General features: G+C 38.6%; 1 protein-coding gene across 1 annotated transcript; it reads right to left on the bottom strand.

Moving 5' to 3' along the window:
- Nucleotides 1–852: 852 nt before the first annotated feature.
- Nucleotides 853–21,305, bottom strand: ALG5 (ALG5 dolichyl-phosphate beta-glucosyltransferase). The gene is made up of 10 exons (XM_030953471.1): nt 21,159–21,305; nt 19,983–20,124; nt 19,107–19,153; nt 18,351–18,419; nt 17,042–17,134; nt 15,393–15,506; nt 14,028–14,087; nt 11,128–11,279; nt 3,267–3,352; nt 853–2,107 (listed from the first exon to the last, which is right to left on the bottom strand). Exons 1-10 carry the CDS (start codon nt 21,246–21,248, stop codon nt 1,995–1,997), a joined length of 966 nt encoding a protein of 321 aa, XP_030809331.1. The 5' UTR covers nt 21,249–21,305; the 3' UTR covers nt 853–1,994.
- Nucleotides 21,306–21,383: the final 78 nt, after the last annotated feature.

Genomic DNA, 21,383 nt, shown 5'->3' with positions numbered 1-21,383 from the left:
GGGAGTCATTTTAGATCACTGAAATGGTAGAAAACTATCTCAGAAGAAAGGAAAAAAAAATGCAGACATGTAGAAGATGGGATCCTGCCATTCTAGCGAGCTGAACTGGCTCCAGGGAGACTCTAAGCAGCATCAGAACAGGTGTAGAGAGGGAGCAGGAATACTCCTCTTTATGCCTCTGTGCCATTAAACAGTACATCTGCTTCTGAAACGGAACCCAGGAGAATATTTCCCTGATTCTGGGATCACTGTGCAACAATTGAGGTGTGCTGGGCCTGAAGGAACACACAGGAGAGCAGAGCAAAAATCTAAATGAAACTGTGAGTCTAAAAGATGCTTTTTTAGAGCATGTGTGTGGTGAGTCCTGGTCTCCCGGTACCACCTGTGTGTCTTGTATTTCCTAATCTGCAAATAACTGCCTAGGAGATGAGTATGATACCCAGAAGACTTCTGACAGCTACATGAGTGACAGAAGGCCAAGGCAACCAACTTTCTCAGCTAAAGTAAATCTTCCATTTCACTCTGGCTTTCAACCTCAGCCCCAGATCATGCTCCATTTCTATTTCTCCCCATTCTCCTTCCATCCCAGATGGCTCCTTCTTTTATTCCAGTTCAGCTCTTATCCCCACTACAAGGGAATGCATCAGGCTACACCTATAGAAGCAACCATTATAGGTCCCTTCCAACTCAGAATATTGTCTGATTCTGTGAATCCACACTGTAGCTGGTGTCCTGAGGAGCTGGTATTTTATTCTAGTAATGGCAATGAGGAGTCATGATTGATTCTGCAGAGGTGACAGACATGTATCTGGATAAGGTAAGAGAACAAAGCCTGTGAAGTCAAACTGAATATATTTTTTGAGAATTTATTCCAGCACTTTATAGAAAACTGAGGTAATCCTAACAGAAGCAATACTCAAGTCAGTATTACAGAAAGAATAAGAAAAATCACCAGTGAATTAATATGTGAAAGTACAACCATACACTGTTCATTTTTTAAAGCTCTTCAAATTTGTACAAGTTTCAGGAAGACAGATTGGCTTAGTTTGTTGGCAATTCACAGCTACTTTGAAAGCACAAATGAAACTGTTACTGTACTGTAATGCAGTGTGACATTTGTATGAAAGAGTCAAGACCCTCCCTCTGTCTCTGATTTCATTTGAAGCATGACAACATCAGACTGGCATTACTAATGCACAGGTCCCCAGTGTACACTGGGTCTCACTTTCGCATACTCTGAGCTTTCCATAGCCTTTTCACTACAGATCTGTAGATGTCAAGGACTCCTAGCCTTGAGCATGCACTACTAAGTATGTATGGGCAAAACACATTTATAAAAGACATTTTAAAATTAAATGTGCTTTCTCTTGGACCTTCTACAGTCTGGAAAAGATCTGCAGTTGCATCTCAGGAAAATTATTTCAGCTTCAGACAAAAACATTTGGAATGTCAAGGGACTACTGGAAGTCCTGAGAACAACTTTATGAACATTACTGTTATAACTCAGTAAAATCCATGAATGTTTCCCATAACATTGAATCTAAACATGCATCAGTGTGAACCATGAATGATAATTCCAAGTTGCAATATGTCCTAACATTTCCAGATATAACAGAAACAAATGGCTGCGGTCATTCACAACAGAACATTGCACTATGTCGAACAGAGTGCCTCTTTTTATAAGGAGATTCCAGATGGATTACGAGACAAAAGCAGATATATTTATTTGAATGAATTTATAAGAAATGTTAAAGCTACTATTTAATAAAATAAAAACCTGATTACCACGTAAGAAAATCTTTTTGGAAATGCTTTCTTTTTTCAAAATGTAGAAATTCTCTGCTAACAATCTTATAAAACACATACATGCTGCAAAAATGAGACATACAGAGGAACAAGGAAGAATTACCTCAGCTTTCACCACCACTTCACTTGATTGAAACTGTTCTTGTGTTCCATTAAGCATAATAATATATTTGGAAAATGTAAATAACCTAATTACATTTTTTTGCTTCAAGCTTCCAGGCACCAGTCATATATCGCAGTCGTATAAAAAGAAGATCCCTGCCCATCTGCAGCCAGCTCCAAAAGGGAACTAACTTAGAACCTGTGATTAATGAAGAAGAAAATCAGAATGACATTGTTAGGAAAAAAATGAGCACCGGCAAGACTCACATTTAAGCAGTCACAAACCTCTGCATTCTCAGCATACTCAGCCCCACAACCTAGATCTTAACATTAATAAAAAATATATATTTTGAAAGCAATTGCATTATAGTATTACATTATGCCATAAGTGAAACACTCTAGTTTGCAAGCAGCACAGTAATTCCATGTATATGACAAGATGCGCACTGCTCCCCATGACAAGGCTTTGTTCAAGTAAATAGGAACCTGAATGCCAATAGCTAAGCAAATTACTTATCTAGCAACTTTGGAGAAGAGGACCACCAGCTTGTCTTTCAACAATAATACAAAGGTACCTATCTTGAGGCAAGGCAAGGAACCCACACTACAAAACCAAGCCTTCTACCATCTCTGTTAATATTTGTGCTGGGTGCAATGTACACATGGAACTGCACTGAAAGAAAACATTTTTAGAAAAGTTGGCTCAGGACATTCTCTGCTTGCACCTTTCATCATTACTACAATTCATTATAATTTCTCTTGTCCAGGGGTTCTGCACGAAAAGGGCAAAAAAACCAGAGGAACCGCATTTGATGGGGGGGAAGTGAGCTGAAGCAAGCAGTACCTCTTAAGCTGGTTCTGCACTGAAGAAATATGCAAGGAGCTATACTTCCCAGTAACTTAGTGGCAGAGACCTCCCTACAGGTCTGAAAAAATATCACATCTTAAGAAGACATGGTGCTCTAGAGGAAGCCTTAGTAGCCGAGAATTTTGGAAAGCAAGATACAGCGAAATGGAATTTAATCAGTAAGCGATGATGGTCAGACTCCCTGCACAGTGTTTGAAAATTGCACTGATTTATTAACACATTACAGCAAGAAGACATGCCGAAATAGTATTTTGTCCTAGCACTGTAATTCCTTTTGTCTCCAGTGGGACTGCAGAGTTTCTCTGCCATGTTACCCCTTCACCTACGCTTTCTATACCAAGCCATAGCAATAGGCTGGCAAGGACACAAAATTCAGTACGGAAAGAAGGCTGTGTGCTATCAAAACCAGGTAAATAGTGCAATAACCTTGGATCTGTTATTCTGGATTGACATGTCAGGAATCTTGTAAGAACATGAACTATCTCCCCACCTTCTATTTCAGTCCAGTTGACAGCAACTTCTGCTATAGGTATTTTCAAGCGCTGGGCTATATAAAGAAGTTCCACGTCAAATGCCCTGAAGAAGAACAGGAAATACCATTAAATATAATCACACATACTCCCAGATGAAAGACAGTGGAAATGTTAATTAAATGACTGTTCATTTATGCAGTTGATACCAATGCTCTATGGGTCAGATACACATGGATGGGAAATTAATTTTCTTGATTAAACATCTCACAACACAGCCAAAATACAGACAACAATAACAATACTTCACTGTGTCCTGTATTTGAAGGTATAGATCACTCTGTGTTCAGCCCACTTCTTGCTTTTCCTTCTGTCACAATCACAATTTTAACATTTTTGAAGACCATGAAGACCAAGCAGTCAAATGCACAGTGTCACTCCACATCTCTAGTAGTTTCATCAAAGAGGACATCTACCTGCTGTGGCTTTATGCTGATCTGGTGGGTGCTCCTTTTATTTTCTCAGTCAAGGAACTCAAGGCAGCAGCACAGAAGTGAGAAATTATTTATGTTACCATGCACAACCGAATCCAAACAACAGTTTGGTGACCACTTAATGCACAACACAAAACCCCTCTTGAGAGAGACGTGGGTTTTTTTTGGCTCAATTTTTTGCAGGTTGTACGGCAAAATGAATTGAAGCAGTGATCCTGCTGTGTAAGGTGCTCCTTCCTATTCACTTTGTCCAGAATGCACCTTAATCCCCTCAGTTCTCGGCATAGAGAATTGTCTGTGTCTTTCATTCCTGTAAGTGCATTCTCAAGTAGGCCTTCTGGCTCTGAAACACCAGACTTTTGATATGCAACAAGTAGTTTGGCAGCTTATAATGCTTGCTTAGAAATCAGCATATGAAACTGCCAGTAGCTACTACTGACAGGGTTGAACACAAATCACAATTAAGAAGATTCTGATAATTTGCCTTAAGTTCTCGTTGCTGAATCAAAGACAGTTTTCTTTTGAAGTGAAAGAAAATATTTTGCCACTGGAGGAAATGTATGCAATAAAAAACCCCCAAAATTATTAATTCATGCTTAAAGAGTTGCTTGAATTCATGTCTTTGGTAATTCCATTTAACACTAGAGAAAAGATGGAAAGGGACCAAGTGATCAAGAGCAGGCAGAAGACACACTTTAGCAGGTTGCTTGCAAAGTTCAGATGTTATTTCCTTCTACTTTAAGCCACCTTCTCCTTTTAAGAGGTGCATTTCTGTAAAACTATTAATAAATGCAACAACAGCAGCAGTCCACTCTGAAATGTGCACGTAGGTCTGACACACACAAGTAGGTTCCCCCTGAAGTGCAGACCACAGCAGGCTGCCTTGCTGATGGAATCACAGGCACACGCACAGATCTGGACTCATGCTCTCTGTGTACATGACAGGAGAGCCACTGATTCCACATGGGACAGCATTAAAACAAGCAAAGGCAGCACAGACAGATGTTATCTACAGAGGCTACAGCTATTGTGTATAGGGAATTTAGAGCTGCTTTGCAAATCTGATTTTGATTAGGACACAGGCCTTCTCACTGTCACCAAAAAAGTTAGAAGAATAAATTATTTTTTTACCTCAGTGAACTAAATCTGCTCCAAGCAGCCCTGTCATTTCACTGCTGCCTTTACATGAGGGTTGAATATTATTTTATTAATCACTCCACGGTCTCTTCTACTGAAGAGGTAGCATTTAATTTTTTGCTGACATTTACATTTGTAAGCTAAAAACCCAATGTATTCACCTTTGAATGTTTATGAATCGTGTATTAAGACTAAATCTAATTTTGTAAGACTTACTTAAATGACTAAAAATTTTAAGAGACGCAGAATAATTGTCTGATGAATTAGACTGCATGAGCTGTTCTAAAAGTATTACATAAACTATTAGCCTAGTGAACTAATAGTTATTTGCAGTAATTCCTGTGGACAACTGATTACTGGAATGTCAGCACATACATCACAGAACAACAACATTAAATAGTTCTGTGAACTACAGGGCTCGAAGTAAGAGATTAAAAGCACACGAATTAATCAGGTTGAACACTAATATTGTTACATGTGGTTGCCATTTGGGTAACAGTGAACATATCCTGAAATTAAAAAAACCACAACCTATTCAAAGCTGAAAGGAGAACGACTTCAGTAGAATATCACTGGGCTATCATTTTTCATCCCTTTTCCCCACCACCTTTCAGTATGCCAGAATGGTTAGTCAGGGAATACAGAGTGCAGTGTGCTCAATACACTGACGGCAGTACAGGCACACTGCAGACCACCACATCCAGATGATACAGGAGAACCATACAGAACTTGGGTGTGTTAAATAGAGCCTACCCTAGAGGAGATCAAAGCCACACCCGTGGATGAACTGTAAATGCAATTCATGTGCCATTTGTGAGCAGTTAAACTGTGACAGAACCGCTCCCAGAAACAGCAAGATATTATTCACACCATGTACTTAATTCTGCTGCCTCTTGGGAGGGGGACACACAGCTCAGAACACCCAAACTTGGCTCCAGCCTGAAAGAATTCAGATTCCAATCTAAGTATCCAGAGTTAGATAGCCAAAAATCTATGATGTGAACGATTTCCCCATGTATTTCTAATAGTAGCTCCATGACATCCTAATTACCACAAATATATATTGTAAACTAAAGAAAAAATTCTCCATGTGGTTGTGTTTTGGTTAAGTTACAATTTAAGACAATGCTGGCTAAAATTCATCCGAAAACCAAGTTGGTAGGCGTTTAATTGAATTCAGTCTTTTTAAACTGAATCCTTAAGATGCTTGAGCTTTTAAAATATCTATCCTTAAAAATTATTCTGTATTTTAAAATTGCACTAGGACTCTTTCTTCCTCTGGTCCAGTATAGTGTTTCAAAAAACAAAATCAGGCCTTCAGCTATAATGTTCTAACTGGAATTTACGAGTTTTGTACATCCAAGATATGTTTTTCCAAGAAACTCTTAAAGGCAAAGAAAACAGCAAATGGTCAAAGAGGTCCAACCATGAAACAAGATGCCAAGTGGGCTAGACTGCCAGAACTGCCCTAGCTGAACTTGGGCTTCTGAAAGTCCACATGTCAGCCAAGAGCAGGACTTTTTAAAAGACGAAACAGACAGAGTTAAAACAGCAAAAATATTTTTGCGTCGACTAGACACTCATAAACAATTCTACTTGCCATGCACAAAACCAGGAAAAAAACAATTCATTCCACTGCTTGTGTTAGTCTAGAATAGCACAAAAGTGGGGAAAAATCCCTGCAACAATATGAATGCTTATTTTTCTGTAACTTTTGTATAGCAACTCATATTCAGAGATTAGTGACAAACTGGAGAACCATTTTTTTAACCATTTTTTAAACCAGTTTCTTCCACAGTTTAAAATGTGAAACAGCATGCCTTGCTCAGTGCACAAGGCAATTTTTATAGATAAAAGTAATAGCAACAATTTGATCTCTTAATTGATCTGCTGACTTGTACAATGCCATCATAAATTGCCACTTTACAAAAATATGTCCATCAAACCAGGACTAGAACTACATTTTGAATTTCCCCTCCTTTCATCATAAAGGTAGGACTGTAATTGCTATGCCTAGTTCTCCTACGGATAGACATTTTCTGGCTGGAAGAAAATTTATCTTTTTTTTTTGTTGTCAGAAGAAATCAATGATCAAATTTAGGATAGGAAAACTCAGCCAGCGGGACCATTTAATTTTCCAGTATTTCTCCTGTGCATCAAAATTTAACAAGAACAGTTACATTTTTTAGGTCAAGACTGTAGATGCAGAACTAGATCTTCTTTTATAGCCTGAAGTGACTAATTCCAACTGTCTCTGTTATGTTTTTATAATATCTCTTTTAATTTTCTTTTAAGTCTTAAATTAAAAAATCTGCTCCATCCGTTTCTGAAAAACAGATTAGCTGTGTAATCAAATTCAGAATCTAAAACACAAAGCATATGCTTTCTGTTCAAAAGGTTGCTTTCATTTCAAACTAATGTCAAAACTTTGCTATTTAGAAAGTAAATTTCAAGAATGTTTCGTTTATATTCATATATACACAGCTAAAGGATAGTTAAACAAAAAAGACAATGAGAACACTCACCAAAAAAAGCCAGTTTAGGATGTAACTATCGAATATATAAACAGTTTGTAGTATCTATTAATTTTCAAATGCCTTCTAAAATTTAGGGTTAGATTAAAAAAATATTCTAGGAAATATTTGGTCTCTCTTTAAGAAGTGTTACGTGATCCTTATTGCCATAATAATAAAACTGTATTTTTCCTTGTATGGTTCAGTTTCAAGATTTCTTAAATGTAAGGATCTATAAATCAAATTCAGTGCAGCAAGAAGAAAAATCTGGTCAGTTTTCTAGTATTTTTAATGTTAAAGAGGCGATGTTCACATCAATGTCCACTGGAATGGAAAAAGCATGGTGAAAGCATTAAGAACTGAGGGTCTAAGCAGGTGGGAATTATTAGATAGCTGATTTTATAGTACTTCTGTATTAACTTCATGAGTAAACATGTTATGCGTCAATTTTAGTCTAAGTATTTTTAATAAGCATTCACCTAGCACTGTAGTACTCCCACAAATCCAAGCTTGACTAAGCTTGAGCAGACAGGACAGACAACTTGGTTTGTGCAGAAATTCCCTTCAGCAGCTCACAACATGTTCCAGTGCACCAGCTGGGGAGCCTTCAGCAGGCTCAAGGACCAGGGTGCTAAACTCAGATGGCTTTTATCCTATTAAATCCAGCACCCTCCTATGTTATTCCCTGAACATCTGAGCACTGACCACACAGAACTGAACACTCCTTCAAGTACCTAACAGACCTGCACCCCACTTGTGGGATTTTAAGATTCAATGAGAATCAAATGTCCATTTCCTTGGATGTCAAGTAGCCTCAGTGCAGTGACGTAGAAGCAAAAATAAATCCAGATTTCAGAGCCTGTTATCCAGTACCAAGAGAGTGTTTCCTCTGCTACCCCTTGCTGATGGTTTCAGCATGAACAAGTTGCTTTGTGATCCAGCTGGGGCCACATTGTTCCAGGTCAGCAGAAGTACAATTCCAACTACTATTTCTTATTCTTCTGTCTCCATACTCATGATATGTACAGAACCTCTATGGCACAATGTCTAACCAGTTTGTATTTTCCATTTTACACGTTATGCAATGGAAAGATATCCGATTTGCTTAAAAAGAAGTTTCCAGCATTGAGCTATTTCAGATTCTTACACACTTACATACAAAGAAATCTAATGCTATGGGATGAATGTTTGATGTCACTATATAATTTCCAATTACAATTATCCCAACTGTTTGCGCAATGCTGACATTTCACTTAGGACTATCATTTCCCTGAATATATGCACTCTCCCCACATACTTATATCTCCCCATCTCCCAGTTTATTTTCAGATCTTTTGAATATTAACTGGGAAAGGGACAATACTTGATTTGTGCACTGACATGCTATCTTCCACTTACAGATGCTAAATGACTAGCTGTGGAGCAGAAAAGTAACTTTTGAGACCTTACTATAGGGTTTTTTCTTCAGCTGTGGCAATAATCTGAGTTTCTCTCCCCTAAGTGGGTTTAATTTTCCACAAACCTTGACAAAGCTTTTGATCTTGAAATCTCTACTGTTCTGTCAGATTAGGTTTAAATTAGCCAATAAATATAAAAAAGAAGGTGGGTAAACACAGAGACTGTTGATCGAGAGATGAGCATGAAACCAGAAAATACATTGCCAGTTTGTACAGAAATAAACCAAATTTTAAAAGACCCAAAAAATCTATAGCTGTTTTAGGCAATTTCTGACTTATAATTATCTGAAGAGGCTCTTTCTTGGAAGAACTTGAGTTGTTCTTTTCTTGACACACAAAACAAGCATTCTTCATCACTAACTAGCACATTTCAGATAAATAATAAAACATACAAGGGATTAGTTTATGGATTACTGTAGATAAAAGAGTAAGAACAGAAGGCTCATCTTCTAGAGGCACATAAAAGGCTCAATGAACTAAGACATGAAGATCTGGTATGTTCCACACCAATGCTATAATTACTATAAAATGTTAGCAATATCCCTTTTTCATTGCTTCTATTCCTGGATAATGAGGTACAGCACAATTGTTTTTACTCTTTCATTCTTTTGGTTCTAGATAACTGAAGTGCAGAAGAAAGCTTGTTTCTATCTAGAAAACACTTCATATAACCAATAAATCCAATTACAAAAAAATCCTTCATTTTAAAAAAGAATAAAATTTAAGATTGAATTTTTAAGCTGAAACTGATTATCCTCATTTACTTCTTTCAGTTTTCTCCTTGAAGTGCTTAATTTACAAAATGAAGTTAAATAAGGCAATTTTGAGACGTGCACTTCTGGGCCTCGCACATGAGTTTAACCACTTATTATTAGTGCTTAGAAAATGCTGTATGTGAAATTTACAGAGCTTTATAGCTCAAGACTGGGTTTGGAGGTAGCAGCACAAATCCTACTTCTGGCTCAGCCATAGTCTCATTTAGGGCAATAAGCATCCCACTCAGGTGGCAAAGTGATTTTCTGACTGTTGACTGCCCAGTTCAATGCAACCATAGCTCTCTGTTCCACACAAGATTCATGTGCCCAAACATGACCTTTGCAACTGCAAAAGTCTGGAGGGGCACTACAGCTGTCAGAGCTCAGCCTAAAACTATACACATTGGAATTGACTAGGAATGTAGGATTGTACACAATCCTGTTTGAGTTTGGGAATGTTGTTCAGCAGCTCTGTTCCCTGTCAAGCAAACAGAAACCCATGAGAGATTTTCTTGAATGAAGACAATAGTTTGAAGAAGTTTGATTACACCTAAATAAACTATCCTTTTTAGCAAGAATTGTGGGATTGAAAATCTACAGAAATTATGGTATTTGTGTGAAAACAGTGCTTCAGTCCCATAATAACAGCCAAGGCTGTATCACTCACATTTGGGAACTGTTGTAGTTAAATTATAACTAAAGAAGCTCTAAAGTAATTTAAAAAACAATAATATTCAATTTTCTGAAATTAAAGATATTTGTCAATGTTCCTCACATAAAACACTTTAGCAAGAAAGTAAGTAAAGAATAAGCATTTGTTTTCACTTTAGAGTCCTCAGCAATTACAAACACCTTATCAGATATTGATTTTACATAAAATACTTCGGTTAAGCATTACTGAATTGTAATGTATAAAAAATAACACTGATAGGAGTTTTGAATATGATTAATAACTCTTAACTTTCCTAATCATAATAACAGCTGCTCTCTATTTCTTACCCTGCTTGCATGGCTTATATCTGTAAAAGGAAAGAGGACTCAGAAATTAGGAGTGAATTACAGCACCATGAAAAACTGTTTGTTCGAAATTTCTTCTGGAGGTGAAGAAAGAAGAGCTATTGGGATTTTCAGTTGTTTGAGGCCTTTTTCCTCTTTTTTTCCCTCTCCTCTTTCCTAATCAATTACCATTTCCTATGACAAGGCAAAACCAAAGTATCCTACCTAGGGTTACATACATCTTTTGAGAAAAGAGAATAAAGTTAAATAAAGAATAAAATTAAATACCCAACTACTTTCCTACAATGTATCTTAAGAAGAACATAGAATTTCTAGCAATTACCAGGATACTTTAACATAACAAGAAATCAAAGCAGCCATGCAGGCAATGCTGCAATTGGCTAAACTGAGCAGCTGAGATGCATACACAGACATCACATGCTTCATTGTAGCTGCAACACTAAAATTACTTTTTCAAACCCATGTTCAATTATAAAAAAACACCACCAACAAAAAAGGAACAATTTACCAGCGTTCTATGTGAAGATTTGAGAAAGTCTGCAAGGCAGCTTGTCTGGTAAGAAGTTTAAATCCACACTGTGTGTCCCGGATTTCTTTGACACAGAGAAACCACACCAGGAAGTGGAACCCATACATGAGGAGAGTTCGAAAGTAAGAGCGCTGTGGACAAAAGGCAAGAAATCAGGTGGTTTTATTTGAGTGATAAGTGAAGTGCTTGAAGAGACCTGTCTTACAGGACAGTAATCCTGTTTTGTGATACCTTTCAAAGTTTGTAAACAGGTTATATCTTGCACTGGAATGAAAACAGAACTTAAAAATTGTTACAGTACAAACAAAATATTGGCTGAAAGAGAAATATTTTGATCTAGGGAAAGACTTGCCAATCATGTGTATAGTCTAGGATAGGAGAAATCCAAGTTCCTTTTTCTCCTCTCCCCAGTTCAGAGCAGTTTTTCACTCTGGATTATGCCTTGCTAGGTAAAGCAGGAACCTGCACCTGAATTTCAAATAATTAGTGGAACAGCCATAGTGTCATCTGCATGATTCTTTGGAAGTATATAATGGACTACGCGAAAACCAGGTCTAAAGTAAAGGCTGCTGTGCAAGATATTTTATTTTATACTTCCAGCAATGTTACAGTCATCTCTTTTGTTCTTTTGCTTTCACAGATATATTTTATATTCCTGATAAAAGTACCCAGCCTACTCATTGGTTACACCTGTGTTCCTGACACAATAATCATACAGATAAGTTTGGCCACGAACTCCAGAGGGTGGAGTCTGGATTTGCAGAGGTCCCTCTCAGGCTTTCATTCAAGACAGTTCCTCAACAACTAGAACTGTGATCTAAAAATTGCTTCTGAACTCACTGCTGTTCTCAAGCTAACTTTAAGTGATTGTATCTATGACTGCAAGTCATATATCATGTAAAATTGTTAGCAGCCAATGACTCAAGTGTTAAGTGTCTCTGGGTGATAAGAGATGCCTTTAAAGCCAACAATTTAGAATCTCACTTGAAAAAAAAGAGATGATGTCTGGCTTATTATGTAATAGCCTTTGGCTTAAGGAAAACCAAATTCATAGTTTGTGTCTTTTGAAAAGTCCTCCTGCCCCCGGTTAATGGTAGATCTGGTGTGGCTTCTTTTGCTCTTCTGGCTCTGTGACCAAGAACACCAGGTTCCCACCAGGGCCAGAAGGGAAGTGCTAGGAGGCTGCATGATTGTCAGACAGTGAAACTGTGCACTTACTTCACAAAAAGGAGGTCTTGGGTTATACTTACCATCCTAAGATTATTTATGCAAGTCATAGTATTATAGATTCATTAAAGGACATTAACAATACTGGAGGCAGACCAGAATTCTTCATGTATTGAGACTGAGCATAAGGGTGAAATTCTGGTTTTAATAAATTCAATACAGCTGCTTATCACAGCTTCATTCTACTGTTTCAGATGCCAGTGATATCCCAACATCTAAAAGATTGCTCTGCAACTTTTTTATACCTATTGCACTATACAGTAGGTATAAAAGAGTATAGTCTTGTCCCACTATAGTAAAGGTAGTCTTTCTATTCCAGTCTAGGAACAACTGGGTGATGAAATGAAATGGACTACACATTTCAAGCAAATCAGTACTACCTAACCAGTTTGTGATTCCTCTTAAAAATTCAGAAATATGTGGAGAATCAGGAAGCAAAGGATAGACATGTCCTAAAAATTATACTTTTGTATTAAAAGATGAAAGTCCTGTTCCAATTCTTCTCCCTAATGTTGCAAGACCTTCAAGAAATATGAATGCACTGAGAAAAGTCTGTCCTCATCCAGTACTTGACCATGCAATGAAACACTTTTTCTGGGCTCCACTTTATCAGCTACATAATCTCCCTGTAGTAGTTCCTAGTATCTGATAATGATGAAGGTTTTTTCTTGTTCAGTTCTTTTTTTGGTTTTGGTTTCTTTTTCTTTTTGAGGATGAGGATGCTTTGAGGATGCATTGAGGATGCAAATATACACACAGCAGTATTTGCAAGAACTCAGGAAGAGTGAACCACTCCAATACTATCTGATAAACCAGAAGAAAAAAGTACAGATCTACAAGAGGCTGAACATTACCAGTGTAACTTCTTTTGAACTTCTGTAACTATTTTAGTAGTTGTATATATATTTTAGAATAATTTCAAGTACTAAACATCAGTGTAAACAAAGCTTACTCTTGAGAACGTTCACCATGAAGAGCATGTCCAATGACGCTAAAAAATGAGCCCAGCAATGTGTCTGTTGCAATACAAGTTCCATGCCTGTGCTTTGTCAATTACTATGTGCCAAGACATCAGAAAATCAGTTGCAGGGTAAAGCCATGTGCCTCTGCATCACTGTTTACTACACAAGAGTCACACATAGAACAGTACCGTCTGTGTGTTCAACACTCAAAAATTTTACTATGAGTAATACAGAGGACTTAAAACCACTTTCCCATGAATAGAGGTACTCTTCAAACAGCTGGCTGCTAATTATCTCTAACTCATTTTAAACAGGTTTCAAGATCTGCAGGCCAAGTTCTTGCACTGGAAGGAAATCAATAAAAATGAACTCATCAGCTGCCTTCCCTTTGAGCCCCAGTACTGGTTACCAATTCTGTCAGGGTTTAGAAGCTCTGCTTGTGAAATATTCTTAACTATAAAAATTAAATCCATAAATTGGAATGTTAACTAAAATGAATTCAAAGTGCTTAAAATCTAGAACACATCCTTTGTATGTGATGGAGGACATCCTGCATGTATGACATGCTTTTCCTTATTTTTAGCTTCCATTCTTTAAAAAATATTGAATATCTACTTGCAAAACCTGTAGAGCAGAAACAAATAATGGAAACATTTGGTTATTAGTACACAGCAGGAAATGGAAACAAACCTTTGCTATTGAGTCCTTCTCCAGATGAGCTCTAGAACCACAGGAAATAGCCATCCCTTCCTGTACAGGAATATAAATTAAAGAGTTACTTCTTAAATGAATATTATTTGAATTGGTGGAATCTTGTGTTGAGAACCATAAAATAAAAAAAACAAACTTCAAAGCAGTGCACTTTTCTGCTTCCTGTAGGTGCACTTCTTCTACTGCTCGGTTTTGACCCAAAATCAGTCTTCTACAATTAAGAGACAATCTAAAGTTTATTACAATTTGCATAAGGTGCATGCAAATTGCCTCAATTTATTCAGGTCTTGTTTAGCTTTAAATTGTTTACTTCATGCATATGGCAAATGTTAGCAGCACAGATAAGTATGCAGCATTCCTAGGAACTAAGTGTTACAATGTACATTTTCCTTAAATATTGCATGATGGAAGCAATTACAGAATAAAGCACTTGTTGCACTGATGTATCTTCAAACGAATAAACTGCCATGATATCAACGAAAAATATACTCTCAAATTAAATCAACATGATAAAAAAAAGGTTTAACACTATTCTCACACTACTTCCCACATGAAATCTCTCAAATCTACTCTATTTGAGGCCAGTGCTGGAGAACTAGCAGCTGCTGCAGCCCTGGTAGGGAAGAGTGTCAGGGTCACACATGCTGCCCGCTGGGTCCTGCACTTGCAGCTCTTGCACCCACAGGCTGTGACCCCTTCCACAGGTACATCCCCTGCAGCTCTGTAAGGCTGCACATCTCTTCTGGCATTCTAGGAAACCAGCTACAAGTACCTCACCCATCTGCATTTAAGCAGAAAATAAACCTCAGTTCTTTCAAGTCAAGCTCCCAAAAGAGAATGACTGTGCAGGGAGGTGTTCTTGTTCCACAGGTTCTTGAATTTTGGTTTACAATAAAAGTTCTTCCAAATACTGTCATTAAACTAAGGACCCTGAGAAAAGAAAACCTATATAAAAGAGGGTGGAATTAAGATGCACCCTTAAAGGTATACAGGATGACATCAGATAAAAAAAAACAAACACAGTTCACAAAGAAGACTAAGTAGGCATCACATGGTATTTATACAGAATGTAACAACTTCAAACAATTTGCAGGAAGGATAAACAGCAAATAGAACATTCTGTACTGCCTTGGAGTAGGCACAATGGATGCAAAGGAGGTAAGAACTCAGTGAAAGCTCCTTCTGACAGCCCATTCTTGAGGCTTCTAACCTTATACTTAGGTCTTCAGACTTACACCTAGATCTTCCACTGGATCTCAAAACATTGGAAGACAACTACAGAAGTCTATCTTGTGTATTAAAGTATGCATGTATTGCAGTAAAAGCATGACAATTTGTACTCACAGGCCATGGCCGGAGATTCTTTAGACCTTCTTCTACTTTTTCAATATCTGCAAATTTTGTAGCTCCATCTGCATCAGCCATAAGAATCGTTTTGCCCCGAGAACTAAAGACACCCTGCAATGAAAATAGTCAATACAAAAATCAACACCTTTGTAATCAATTATTTGTCATAAGCTAGGTGCAAGACACTCCAAAAACCTATGTAGTAACAAGACAGTGATATCTCACAGATTCCACACAGCGAGTCTTAATATTCTGCTACTAACAGTAATGTACCTATTTATAAGGTAATAACATCTAGAGACTTCACACTCTGAGTGTCCACAGTGACAGACAATGCACGAACATGAAAGGCTAACAATCCTTCTCAGGAAAACCTAAATCTAAAAGGCAACAAGTTGCTACAGTCAGCTCTAGAGGGGAGCACCAAGAAGCAGTGATTAGCAGTTGCCACTGCAGGGGATGGCTTTTCTTTGTCATGTGCGATGTGGAAAGGAGGATGCAGTGTGAGTTTTTTTAACACTGTTTTATGAAAATTCAAGTGCTATTTCTCAAAACTAATTTAAGACTGAGTCTCAAGTCATAGTATCACTGCAAAACACTTGTGATGCACAGGTTTCACAGCTTAATTTGCTACATTCTTGGTGAGAAATATTTCATAATTTTTGAAGGGCTCCAAACAGGAAAACAATTAGCAGCGCCTGCGACAGAAGTACTGTTGCAACCAAGCATGTGTGCATCTAGAAAAGCCTGTCAAGGAAGTAGCTGTACACATATGCTCTCTACATCATGCATTGTAAAAGTATATCACACAGAAAATTGTTCTCCTTCTCTTGGAATAACTTCAAATTTGTATCTCTTACAACAGTTCCATATGTTCCAATATTATGTTCTCTCCATTTCTGATAGTTATTAATTTTTCATAAAAAATAAACTGACATACTAAAGATAGAGCTGAAAATACAGATAAAGATACATCACTGACAATCCATAGATGATACCACCCTTTTTCAGAAAAGCAAGGTGGCATGCATCATAGGAATACAATGTTCCTTCTAAATGTGCAACAGCTATTTAATATTTAGAACATGTTCTTTTTATGATAATATCTATGAGAAAGCATGAATTGTGCTGTTTTGATTATCGAGCGTGGGTGATAGTAGTGGGCTTCAGTAAACATAAACTGTGCTGGATGAGTTCTTGTTTATCAGCCAAGTTAAAAACCACAGCCATGACCTGAAGAGTGAAGTTTGCCAATTTGATTCTATTTTGTCTACAAAAGCTTAACTTTAATCTGTAACAGTTTTGGGTTTTTTTTTTTTTTTTTGGTTGGCTTTTATAAATGCAAGCTTGTTTCTAAGTAGAACTAACACAAATATGAGATTCAAGCAGTTTTTTCCTCCTTGAATTCTCATATTTAAAAAAAGTCTTTGTTACTGATCTTTCTGGAAAGACAACACTGCTACCACGATCTAAAATAAACTTACTGTGAAAAATATTTTTGCTTTAATTTATAGAATCTGTACTCAGTTTTCTCTTAATCATTTTGTTAATGCATTGAATTCAAAATGTCAATCAGCACAGCTCTATCTTCTGCATATTTGGGCACAGGTAGTTCAAACAGAGAAGGAGATGAAAGTATTAATTACCGTCCTGACTGCTCCCCCTTTCCCTCGATTTTTTTCCAAAGATATCACTCGCACTTTGTCACTTCCATATTTCTTGCAGTACTCCTTTGCAACCTGACAGATACACAAAAAGCCAGCATAAAACAAAACCAGGAACCAAGGGAGAAGTGTACATTTGCTCACCCTTCAAAAGAAAATAAATTAATAGCACAGAGCTATAACCACTTCAGTCGGCACAAATACATTGCCAGTGTTCGCTGGAGTCTGTTTGGGAAAATAAAAAACAGTCCACAGTCAAAACAAAAAGACTGAAGAAATGAAGTAATGTTCAATAAGAACAGAATATTTCCCTAAGCAATCTCAACCCCCATCCTCCCACCTCTAAAAAACTCAATCCTAATTCAATTTATATCATACTATTACAGATCTTTTCCATTAACACCAATAGTTCATAGAAGAAATACAATTTTCTATGACAGCCACCTATTTCTCACTTGTCTTGCTGCTATTTCAGGTTTTGAAGAAAAATCCGTATTGATCTAAAACCCCATTCACACTGCAAGGATCTGAACATTTTGGTACATGTTGTGGGGAAGAGAAAGCTTGAGTTTTCTTCTAATTTTTTCTAAAGGTTGTCCTGAGTCCTTTTAAGTCCAGAGGCCTGCAGCCATTGTATGCTCAGTTGAAAGAGATGGTAGAAAGAATGCACAGCAGTCAAAAATATATACCAGCAACCTTAAAGCAATATGCATTTTAGTGTCTACCTCAAACATCTTCCAAGCAGTAGAAAAAACCCCCACAAGCTGGCTAGCCTTCCTTGTCAGTGACATACATCAAAAGCAGAAGAAAACAGAACCATTTTGAAAATACTACTACTGGCACATGGATTTTTAAATGAACAATCTCACAAAGGGTGTGGCAAAGAACTGTGTCACCTGTTCTGTCAATCACAGTATGAATGAGATATTTTAAAAGACTTTTTAGCTTCCTCAAATTCGTATTCACATCATCACTATGCACATGTAGAGTACTTCAAGCAAAATTTCTTGAAGTTAGGATTAGAATTCTTAGAACCTCAGCTGCAGGAAAATGGCTGTCACAGTTGCCAATCAAGAAAACTAGAATTTGCAAAACAATAATATGTGTATTCATGTGCAGATGCACCATCCACGATGCAACAACAGAGGTAATTCAGAAATGTGAACTTCAACTGTCAACTGCTTCAAGTACCAAAATATAAATATAAACCACTGGTATATTCCACAAATATACAAAAATCCAAACAAAATTCATGCCTCTGATTGCTTGGGAAGACATTACTTTTTCTTACCTTTGCAGTTTGATCTTTACTACCATCATTAACTACTATCACTTCATAAGTGAATGAAGGATCTTGTTTCTTGAAAATAAAAGCAAAAATAATGAATTTTGTTTCAATTTCATCAGTTTCATGCAATTTCTTAAGTAGGCAGTAGGTCTTTCAAATGTCATTATTCTTTTCTCCCTAGCAGTCATTCACAGGTGCCAACAGATACTAATATGATGCAGTAAATTTGTTAAGATGGCATAATTACAGAATTTTGCCATATTTGATGCAGGTACCATTACACTGGCTCATCATGCTACCATCTAGGACTGAAAAATCAATTTAGCTGTAGAAGATGGAAGCTTAGAAAAACATCACTTTTAAGAAAACCCAAACAAAACAAAATCCACAAACTTTTCACAATGAGCTTCTTACCCAGAGAACAAATCCTAATGAAGAACAGATGCTTATGAAACTTGCTGGAACAAACCAGGACTTAGCTTAGCAAGTTAAATGCATGGTTAATCCTTAGCTCTGTCTTGGGGAAATTTTGTGCATATCAAGATCGTTTCATCCTACAGTAGCATGTCAAATTTTTACTTAATTTAAAAATCCTTTCTGGCACTCAATCCAAAAATAACTGATAAGAGACAGAAGCATTATTTCTAAGGGGCCAGGTACTACTGTTTTAATGTACACTAACATAACAAAGTGACTAGATCACTGACTTGTTAAGCATAATACACAGAAAAATGAATTTTGAATGCAAAAAGAAAATACCTGTCTATTTTCTAGATAATCCAAAGCTTCATCCATCATAAGTGGTACTAGAGAAAAGGTGGAGGAAGTCATGTTAGTAGCATATAAAACCAAAAGCACCTGCACAAACAAGCTGAAAACAGCCACAAAGCAAGGCTGAGCAAATCAACTCTTTCATACAACACTACCTTCAGTAACCAAGCTTAGCAGCTGCAACTCTAAGTGCTGCCCTTTCTGAATGCAGAAAGAACACTGAAGATAAAAAGACAGGATAAAAACTTTTATTCTGAGGAACTAACTTTTCACTTTGAAGTATATAATTCTTTACACAACTTTAAAGGGAAAAAAATCATTCTTTATGACTGACCCTGCAAAGCAGCACTGACTTTATCTATTTAAGCAAGCTGTCAGCTTGTGTACTCCCATATCAGCTTTAGAGGTTGATTATTTCTATCACATCTAAATGCCTTCACTCAGTATCAGGTACTCCTATCTATGGCCTTGTCAAACACAAACTCATGAGATCATCCCTTTTCCTGCTTGTCTGAAGCTGCTGTTGTTGTTCTAAAGAGTGGGAAGCTCTCAAATCAATTTAAAAAGTATTTTACTACTTCTTGCCTTGCAGCATTTGCAGGGGCAATAAACAGCCATTCTTCTGGGGTTCATTAAAAGAGGATTCTTACAAGTGCCCCATGCTATTTTTAGCAGTAGAAATCAAGTTACACTATGCCTTAATTTTGAAATCCAAAGTACTTGGACCGTTTTCTGGAAACTGTGTCCAAAATCTGATACATAATCTGGCCTGCCAGAATCTGCTAATAACCCAATTGACCTCTGCATTATTACAGTAACAACAGACAGATTTTCTTCTTTTCCTCAAAACTAGAAAAATCTTACACCGGTTTTCCTCATTGTATGAAGGCACAATGACAGAGAGTTCTCTTGTAGCAGGATCACGTAAATTTGGTGCAGATCCTTTCCTGCACTCAGCATCTTCGTGTGGCATTGTTTTGGCAGTTACATGAGCGATTATACAAATCTGTGATGAAGAAGAAATGAAAAAAGTTGTCAGGCATTCTGTTAGAAGCTTACCTATCTGTTAAATGTGCTACCAGGGGCAACCAAGTATATTTCAGTAACGACGTGGGTCACTGATATGGAATTTCACACAGGACCAAAACCCTCTCACGCCATTTGGTTATTCCCACTCCGACCACTGTCAGCATCATTGGCTTGCTGCTGTTTTTAACTGCAAAGCATGCAGGTGCCTCCAAAGTCGTGGTCCAAGTTCTTTCCCCAAGCAACCTTGAGCACATAAGCAGGCGCCACCCCTGATCCCCCACCAAGGCACTGAAATCAATGGCAAGGCTCACGACCGGCCAGCCATATGTGCTTGCAAAACTAAGGCTCTGATTGCTTTATGCATGGCTGAAAAAAAAAAGCGGTAGAACTTGGGTTCTGGAGCACTTTTACTTGGTGACATCACACAGAGAATCACTTAGGTTGAAGAAGACCTCTGAGATCACCGATGCTCCAGCACCACGGTATCAATTAGACCACTGCACTGAGTGCCACGTCTCCTCTTTCCTTAAACACCTCCAGGGACGGTGCCTCCGCCACCTCCCTGGGCAGGATGCATACGTGGCACTGCGGACAGGCAGCAGAATTTAGCTTTCCAGGGGGTCGACCTTCTTAATCTCGCAGGGCACTTCGGATACGCAGAAACACATCCACTTCCCAAATGGTTAACGCGAAAGCGTTACCAGGACATTTCCCAACACGTACTCAAAGGCTGAAATGCTCCGTCTTGGTGCCCTTTGCCAGGCACGGCACCCCACGCCTTGCCGAAACACCTTGCCCGTACAACCCCCCGCACAAGCGCAGCCCTGCCGGCTTCTGCCGCCCAGCCCGGGCCGCCCCTGCCGCCTGCAGGGCGCGACGGGACCGCGGGACCCCCGGGCAGGGCCGCGACCCTGGGCAGCGCCCCTGCCCCGCACCGGGGGGCGGGCACCGGGCGGCCTCGCCCACCGCCCCCGCCACGGAGCCCCCGGGCCCGCCGTGCGCGGCTCTCACCAGGACGAGGAGGAAGGCGGCGAGGGCCGCTAGCGCCAGCGCGGCTGCGGGCAGGGACAGGGGCAGGGACGGGAGCGGCGGCAGCGCCATCGCCCGCGGCAGCCGCGGGCCCCCAGCGCGCCGCGACAGCGACGCGGAAGCGGCCGCGCCGCCCGCCGGGTGCCACTGGGAGCCGCCGGCGCCCCCGGCGGTCAGGGCCCAGCAGCGCCGCCGCCCCTGTGGCCG

The sequence above is a fragment of the Camarhynchus parvulus genome, chromosome 1 (assembly GCF_901933205.1).
Source record: "Camarhynchus parvulus chromosome 1, STF_HiC, whole genome shotgun sequence".
In the NCBI taxonomy this organism is placed as follows: domain Eukaryota; kingdom Metazoa; phylum Chordata; class Aves; order Passeriformes; family Thraupidae; genus Camarhynchus; species Camarhynchus parvulus.
Note: the sequence above shows the minus strand (reverse complement) of the source record. Positions and strands in the feature narration are given on the sequence as shown.

Coding starts and splice junctions, on each gene's coding strand:
- ALG5 (XM_030953471.1), bottom strand. CDS start 21,248: ATGGCGCTGCCGCCGCTCCCGTCCCTGCCCCTGTCCCTGCCCGCAGCC. Junction 18,420..19,106: donor ATTATCTAGAAAATAGACAG/GTATTTTCTTTT, acceptor TTTATTTTCAAG/AAACAAGATCCTTCATTCAC. Junction 3,353..11,127: donor AATCTTCACATAGAACGCTG/GTAAATTGTTCC, acceptor GTTCTTCTTCAG/GGCATTTGACGTGGAACTTC.